General features: G+C 42.2%; 1 protein-coding gene across 2 annotated transcripts; it reads left to right on the top strand.

Moving 5' to 3' along the window:
- The first annotated feature begins 1,356 nt into the window (after nt 1–1,356).
- Nucleotides 1,357–7,932, top strand: LOC117872434 (60S ribosomal protein L14-like). 2 transcript variants are annotated; one of them, XM_034760879.1, is made up of 7 exons: nt 1,357–1,499; nt 2,512–2,613; nt 4,539–4,633; nt 5,500–5,599; nt 6,056–6,109; nt 6,849–6,914; nt 7,822–7,932. In XM_034760879.1, exons 1-6 carry the CDS (start codon nt 1,497–1,499, stop codon nt 6,909–6,911), a joined length of 417 nt encoding a protein of 138 aa, XP_034616770.1. In that variant the 5' UTR covers nt 1,357–1,496; the 3' UTR covers nt 6,912–6,914; nt 7,822–7,932. The 2 variants fall into 2 exon arrangements, with proteins under 2 accessions (XP_034616770.1, XP_034616769.1); XM_034760878.1 differs by lacking the exon at nt 7,822–7,932 and having other exon boundaries at nt 6,849–6,950.
- Nucleotides 7,933–8,519: the final 587 nt, after the last annotated feature.

Below are 8,519 nucleotides of genomic sequence, written 5' to 3'. Positions count from 1 at the left end.
TGCAGTATGTAAACTTTTTCTTGTGCTCAAATGCAACAAATTCATCTGACTTTGCTATAGCAAGAACATGTTCTTTGGATTTGCTATGCCTCCCAAGTATTTTCTTGCCATCTGACCAGTCTTTCAAGGGAATGGAAATCAAGACTGCTTCCTTGCTGTTTAAAGAACACTCACAGAACACTCCATCCAGATGTTTGGAGTAATGTGCAAATTTATACTCTTGTAAGAGCTGCACACTGCAACAACGATATTTCTGACTAGCCCTTGAGCCCATTAGTGTTTTAGGAAACTGAAATTTGCAGGTGGCAACTTCCGAGTTGCTAGGACGTCCTTCTTCTGATTCTCAGCCAAGTTTGCACGATTTAGATGGCCAATGTCATTATCCCTCTGGAAGCCCTGTAGAATGTCCTCACCTTTTTCAGTCTTTGGCTTGAGGTATGGCTGCTCTATAAAAACTTTGTTTTACAGTAGAAAGATTCAGTACTTCTCCATTGTGGCTTTCCTCAGCCTTCCTTCCACACGTAACTTCACAAATAGTACCTTGGTCAAGAGACCCTCCTGGAATTACAGAAAGGAAGGCAAACATCACTACTGATGCATTGTGAGTTACAGTGTTGGGAGTACCTTGGCCATCGTTATTCTTACCATTCACAGAGCTGAGCAAGTGTACAAACTTACTGGACTAGAAAGGAGGTTGTGATTTTGGGTAACTTCTGTTTCTACTCTGGATCTAGCTTGGAATCTTTTCTCTTCTAAGCACCAGACAGTTTCTCGGCAGGGCTGACTCCATGCTGAGCTAAGTGGTGAATGAAAGCAAAGACACTAAGATCAATTATCCTCTCGCATTGCAAAGGGAAAACCCCACAGAAGCCAACGGCATTTAAAACGCGCATTACCCATGTGCAGCAAATGCATGGGAGGGTACAGGCTGTACCATACAGCAGCATTACAGGGCATGCGCTGCACCAGCTCTGTGCGCACCCCGCTCTGCGAACTCCAGCGCAGGCCCGGCCGGACCCGCGCGCCCTCCGTTCCGCTCGGCGGCAGGGCACGCGCACACAGCTTCCAGGCCGACGGCCTCTCACGCATGCGCATTACAGTAGGGGAGCGAGGGAGATACTCCCTACACTACGCATGCGCATTGGTGAGGCCACATTCTCACCCCTGCCCTGCCCGGCATGCTTGTCACGCATGCGTACAAAGGATGAGGTAAAAATCTTGACCCGCCCACCGCGATCGTTTGGCACGCATGCCTATTTGGAGGAGGGGCGGAAACGATTCCCTTCGATACCCACCGGAACTGCCTGGCGCGCATGCGCACTTAGTAAGGCATCTCTTTCCCCCCTCCTATCCTCCTCCCTCGCAGGAGCATGCGCATCTGGAGCGCGAGCTTGCGCCCACCTTCTTCAGCGTGGGGGCATGCGCAGTAGGGGATCGGAAGCGGCGTCCGGGCGCAGCGGAAGCCGCTCGCTCCTTTCTGCTCGCGGGCGGCCATCATGGTGAGTGCGTGCGGCCGCGGCCTCCGCCACCAGCCCGGGAATCCCCCCCCCGCCAGCCCGGCGCGGCGCGAGCGAGCCCCGGCAGGGCGCTGAGCCGCCTCCTCCCGATGACCGGAGCGGGGCCGGGGCGCGGGGACCGGGCGGGAGCCCCCGGGGCAGGGCAGGGGCCACCCCGCTCCGGGAACGTGTTCTGCGGCGCGGGGCTCGGCCACGTCTCCACTGGTGCCTGCTGCCCCCCCCGCTCCTCCACCACCGAGGGGAGCCCAAAGCTGCGGTCCATTGGCGGGGCCCATCGCTTGGCTGGCGGGGCCGGTGGGCGGGTGAACGCGCCGGGCCGGGCTGCCGTTGCCAGAGTTTGCACAAACCTCCCCCCCCCCCCCTGCGGAAGGGGGGCCGCCCCCCCCCCCCTGCGTAATACGGGGAGCGAGCGTGCGTCTCCCGCGCCCCCTCGTACCGGCACCGTCAGCACTGAGCTTATAGCCAGATACCTCCCTCCCCCCCCGCACATCCAGCCGTGAGCTCTGAGGGGCATATTCCACCCCCGACCCTTCGTGTGGTGCCTGCCGCCGAGCTGGTCCTACCCCCGCCCAGACCAGTGCTTGCCTCCCATCCCTAGGGATAATATAGATTCCCTTCCTAGCAGGACAGGGGAATGGGGCATGCAGTTTGCTTGGAGTACCATTGACTCCTGACCGAAATGCAAGTGAAATTGTGGGCGACGTTTGGCTGTTCCCTGGTTTCCCTTCTCCTCTAGGGACCCCTCTCTCTTACCTGAGCCTACCTCTGACAAGAAGGATTTTCAAATGGGATGTACAATAGAAACACAAGACAAGAAGGAATAGCTGCTTATTCTGAAATCTAAACTGAAACTGGTCTGAAAGTACTCGATCTCCTATCCCAGGCCATGGGGCAAAACAGCCCTTGCAATTGAAGGTTTTGTAGATAGCAGTTCCTGGTTTTGGTCATACTACTTTTATTCAGACTCTTAATTTCAGTAAAACATTTCTTCCAGGTGTTCAAACGTTATGTTGAGATTGGCCGAGTTGCCTATATCTCCTTTGGGCCTCATGCTGGCAAGCTGGTGGCAATTGTGGATGTTATTGACCAGAACAGGGTAAGCTCAGAGACCTGTAGTCTTTTCCTTTCCCCAATTCTTTCATCCTCTATTTTAAAGGTATTTTTTTGTACAATATTAAAATACTTCAGTTTTCCATATATCAATTTTTCTAAGGGGCTTACAATGTTAAGGAAAATGGAATACAAATACTCATGTGCACTGCAGGCTTTACAATTAATCTTTATATGAAAAATCTTGTTTCCCCTCGCAGGATCAATAGTAAGGATAAGAAGGAAGCCCCTCTAATGCAGGGGTAGGCAACCTATGGCAAGCTGATTTTCATTGGCACTCAAATGCCTGGGTCCTGGCAACCGGTCTGGGGGGGCTCTGCATTTTAATTTAAATTTAAATGAAGCTTCTTAAACATTTTTAAAACCTTATTTACTTTACATACAACAATTGTTTAGTTATATATTATAGACTTCTAGAACGAGACCTTCTAAAAACGTTAAAATGTATTACTGGCACGCGAAACCTTAAATCAGAATAAACGAAGACTCGGCACACCAGTTCTGAAAGGTTGCTGACCCCTGCTCTAATGGATCAGTAACTGGTTAAAAAACAGGAAACAAAGGCTAGGAATAAATGGATAGTTTTCAGCATGGAGAGAGGTAAATAGTGGTGTCTCCCAGGGATCTGTAGTGGGATAGTTAAGTGCAAAGCAGACTGTGAGGAGTTACAAAGGGGTCTCAAAACTGGGCTACAAAATAACAGATGAAATTGAATGATAAATACAAAGCAATGCATATTGGAAAACATAATCCTAACTATACATACAAAATGATGGGGTCTAAATTAGCTCCTACCACTCAGGAAAGAGACCTTGGAATCATTGTGGATAGTTCTCTCAAAACATCCACTCAGTGTGCAGTGGCAGTCAAAAAAGCTAACAATGTTAGGAACCACAAGGAAAGGGATAGATAATAAGACAGTAAATATCATGTCGCTATATAAATCCATGATACACCCATACCTTGAATACGATGAAGTTCTGGTTGTCCCATCTCAAAAATGATATATTAGAATTGGAAAAAGTAATCAAAAGGCAACAAAAATTATTAGGGGTATGGATCATAAGAACATGCTTCTTCACACAATGTACAGTCAACCTGTGGAACTCGTTGCCAGGAGTTGTTGTGAAGGTCAAAAGTATAACTGGGTTAAAAAAAAAAACTAGATACTTTCCATGGAAAGTATCAATGGCTATTTGCCAAGACGGTCAGGGATGCAACCCCATGCTCTGGGTGTCCCTAGTTTCTGTCAGCTTCTGACGGATGGGATGGATCACTCAATAAATTGCCCTGTTCTGTTCATTCCCTCTGAAGTACCTGGCATTGGTCACTGTCTGAAGACAGGATACTGGGCTAGATGGACCATTGGTCTGGGCCTGTATGGCCATTTTTGCGTTCATATCTTTCTAAAAGGAGCTGAATACCTGTATTGGATTCTTGTTATTGGCAGAGGGACACTACCTCCAGACTCATCTCATCACAGTTTCTGTTCTTTTTTTTTTTTAATTTTTCCTGTCTCTTATTTGTACTCATTTTTGTTAACGTTTTGCTTTCTGAGTTTCCCTACTCACCTGACTGAGCCTGTCGTCCTATATATATGAGCTGTTCCTACTTGCATTAGGGAGGGGGAAGTTGCACAGAAGTTTTCTGCACCTTTAGTTGCACCTGTGTGAGAACATGCGTCTCCCTGTGCCTTCTGTGTTGGGGAAACAATGCTTTAAATAAATACCAGTTGATCTTGCCATAGAGTTTGGGTAGTGTACTCCACTCTTGTTATGTTCTCCAGTGTTCCAAATGCATAGTGCTCTCCTCCAGTTTGTAACACTTGCTTCATTTGAAAGTAACCTTCTGTAGTCTGTCATAGTATATTGGAAAAATGTTAGTGAATCCATTCAATCACTCTTGTTCTAGGCACTAGTTGACGGCCCCTGCAGTGGTGTAAGAAGGCAGGCTATGCCCTTCAAGTGCATGCAGCTAACCGATTTTGTACTCAAATTCCCACACAGGTGAGTTGTCTTTCCTTTTGGCTGTTTAAACTTGTGAAGCTAATTTACATTGTCTGTTTCTAAATTTTAGAAAAGATCATATGGATGTATAGGTGTTTTCTTAAGTTATCCTCAAAGTCTAAATTTCAGAACTAATCATCTTTCATAATGTACTAAGTGATTTAATGATGTGTGTGCTGTTAAGACGTAGCAGACCATATGATCGTGGTTAAATGTATTGGATTCATTGCTATGAGTATTGACAGTGTGATTGACAAGTAGCAGATTTGACTGAGGCAAATACTAGCCCATATTACTTACAAGGAAAAGTTATAAATGAATTACAGTAATGTATAACTTCATGTGTTGTCTCCTAAACAATAGGCTATGGCTACATATTCGAAGTGGAAGTATTCAATATGTTCTTTATTTGAAGAACTATGTACCCTATTTGTAGGTGGATTGAATTCCAAGTCTTTTCTCTCCAGCTTCTGTGATCTATAAAATCACTAAGCCACAATCACTACTGAGTAGTACTATGAGACCTATTATGCTGATAAAGCTTCCATAACTTTGAACTCATAACTTCTGTTTTTTACTAACCATTTTAGATGAATGCCAAGAGAATGGTATCCCAGTGTATCTAGATTGCCCCTCCCTTCAATCCTAACTGCCAACACAAGAAGGAAGTTTTAGTTTACTTTTACAGGACTTTGATTAAATTTGCTCTGTATTTAACACCTTTGACATGTACTAAAGGTGTAACTTGTCTACTTGGTATTTGATTTCACTTATTTAAAATTGAAAGCTGGAGCAGCACTGAAGGAGCTGATTTGTGTATGATGATGATGCAAATAATGTTGATATATGACATTGTTTAAATGCAGTGCTCGTCAGAAGCATGTGCGAGTTGCCTGGGAGAAAGAAAATATTAATGAAAAATGGACAGGTACAAGGTGGGCAAAGAAGATTGAAGCCAGAGAAAAGGTATGTTTGATCTGCAGTGTGATACAAAATACTCTGCACTTAGCATGTTACTAAAGTTGTCAGATATAATCTAGTAGAAAAATTGAGATTAATGTTGCAGAGTAAGACTAAAGGCAGAGAAAACATGGGTTGTCAAGTTGTAATGTAAATTGTGTTATTGAAAACCAAATGGTTTTACCACTAAATTTAATCATCTATTTTTCTGCTTTGCTATCTCTACAAAATGTGTTTTGTCTATTCTCTGCATCATCAGACAGTTCCCAGCTATGGAGATAAATGGCATGTACGCTGATTTGTAAATTCATTTTAGTGGTGGTTTGCAAAGTTCTTTTGCGTTGTCTGGCTGAAAAGCACAAAATATATTTATTTTTGCAATGTTACATTTAACTGTTTTAAGGAATTAAACACTGAAGATTTTAGTTAACTTTTAACTGAAGTGCAAATTTTCTTCAACAGAAAGCCAAGATGACAGACTTTGATCGCTACAAGGTCATGAAGGCAAAGAAAATGGTAAGTGGTTAAATGTATAGCTGTCTTTGGATTGTTGATTTGTGGTGTTTTAAAGGCAAATCTAGCTCTTTATTCTGAATCAGATTCAAATACATAATTCCTTATACTAATTTTTCTGTTCATTTTGGACTCAGGCTTGCAGAAAACTAGAGAAGCAATATAAATTTGCCCTTTGAGTTAGCTGATGCTTGTTCATCGCTAGTTTTATTTTTAAACACTTAATTCAAGTTCAGTCTATATTTCTCTCCCTTAACTCCATGCTAGTCTTCAAGGCTATGTACCAGACATCTCTGCAGTTGAGAACTGAAGTTGTCTCCAAAGTTCATTGATCCTTTGTGAGGGATTGCTGTTGACAATATGAAACACTACTTTCCCTCTTTTTCTGAGAGCCACACATTGCTTTAATAGCAATGCTGCCAAACTGTGAAAAAATAAACTGAGTAGGAGTCTCACTCAGACTTGTAGCAGGGCACTACAACTAGGCTACCAGTCTGACAGCAGTCCTTTGCCACTTGGGCCATCGAAGTGTCTGAAATATGTCACACCACTATATATAGTGCATGTGATATCTTTCTGCGATTTCAGTAAAACCTACATCTGCCGAACAAAGAGTGATTATGCTAAAAAGGAGAGAATTTGAAAACCCAGAAAGTCATGAGTAGCACAGATGTCTATAGATTGTGTTCATTTGCTGCTCTTATTAGACTTAATATTACAAAATTATTTCTTTAATTTACAGAGGAACAGGATCATCAAGCATGAAGTGAAGAAGCTCCAGAAGCAATCTTCAAAAAAAGCATAAACTGTCAGTAATCAAATAAAGTTCCAGTTTAATATACAATTAGTGTCTGTCTTTGTGTTGTAATATTTACAAATATTAAGGTAATGTGTGTGTGTGTGTATGTATATATATATATATATATATATATATATATCACTTAGGGTCTTACACAACAATAAGTAACTGTAATTTACATTGCTATGAGTTGGCAGTGCTCAACACATCACGAGAGTAGGCCCTAAACCAGCAATGAGAAATGAGTTAGTTACTGCTGCTCACTTTTCATGTGCTTCTGGATTACAGTACCTATTATGTTGCATACCCAAGTTAATAGTAAATAGCTGTTAAAATCCTCAAATATATTTTATAGCAATTTGCTATGGAAAAAATGTAGCATTGATGAAGATACTTTACAAAAAATCATACTTAAAACACAGGATTATTGGAGTAGAGAACTATCTTTTTGTACAAATCCAGGGTGTTGGTTAAAGTGTGAATAGTTGTCTCTATGAAGCAAGAGACAACCCCTGCCCTGCAGAATGTAAAACCTGTGTAAGTGCTAATGTTTTTGCATTCTTTTTAAAGGCTCAGACAAATTAAATTCTATGGTTAAATTCTATTCTAAAATACGTCATACTTCAAAATTTACTTCCACTACTCTCCTAAAAGGTGTAGCTCTGGCCTCAAATACTTCAGAATTCTAGGAATGTCTAGTGACCAGATAAACACTTGTCCTGTGTGGGAAGAATTTTATACTGAATAAAATCATGTTATTAGGTAAACAACTTCTGGAAACTATTTAAAGAGACACTAACTTAAAATCTAGTTGCTTAAAGTTAAATGTATTTTCTGTTACTACAATTGTCCACTAGGCTATTTGTTTTACAGGACCATTTTCTTAATCTTAATTTTTTCTCTCCGATCGATGTAGAAACATGTACAAACAAGAGAAACTAAGGACTGTGGGGAGGAATGAAATTGCCTATCTATTGAAGAATTGACTTTTCCCTGTTGTAATTTATTAAAAAAAAAAAAAATCAGGTAAATGATTTTTGTGTCTTGTCCATTTTAATGGTAATTGAAATGCATACTGAAGGCATCTATTTGGTCTACTGCAACAGTAGCAGTTTATCAGAGCTTACTAAGTCATCAATGGGAAAGATTGACAGCTGCAGAGGCACAATTAAAAGAACTATCTCCCAGGTTCATACTGAAAGGTGAACTGTCAGGCTGGAAGGAGGTTACTAGTGGAGTTCCTCAGGGATCGGTTTTGGGACCAATCTTATTTAAACTTTTTATTGCTGACCTTGGCATAAAAAGTGGAAACGTGCTAATAAAGTTTGCGGATGACACAAAGCTGGGAGGTATTGCTAACACAGAGAAGGACCGGGATATCATACAGGAAGATCTGGATGACCTTGTAAACTGGAGTAATAGTAATAGGATGAAATTTAATAGTGAAAAGTGCAAGGTCATGCATTTAGGGATTAATAACAAGAATTTTGGTTATAAATTGGGGACACATCAGTTGGAAGTAACAGAGGAGGAGAAGGACCTTGGAGTATTGGTTGATCACAGGATGACTATGAGCCGCCAATATGATATGGCCGTTAAAAAAGCTAATGCGGT

Source organism: Trachemys scripta, chromosome 2 (genome assembly GCF_013100865.1).
Source record: "Trachemys scripta elegans isolate TJP31775 chromosome 2, CAS_Tse_1.0, whole genome shotgun sequence".
In the NCBI taxonomy this organism is placed as follows: Eukaryota; Metazoa; Chordata; order Testudines; family Emydidae; genus Trachemys; species Trachemys scripta.
The sequence above is the reverse complement of the archived record's forward strand: the minus strand, read 5'-3'. Positions and strand labels throughout refer to the sequence as shown.

Excerpts from the sequence above, each read along its gene's own strand:
- LOC117872434 (XM_034760879.1), top strand. Across the intron at positions 2,614-4,538 it reads ATGTTATTGACCAGAACAGG|GCACTAGTTGACGGCCCCTG; the intron begins GTAAGCTCAGAG and ends CTCTTGTTCTAG. Across the intron at positions 4,634-5,499 it reads GTACTCAAATTCCCACACAG|TGCTCGTCAGAAGCATGTGC; the intron begins GTGAGTTGTCTT and ends GTTTAAATGCAG.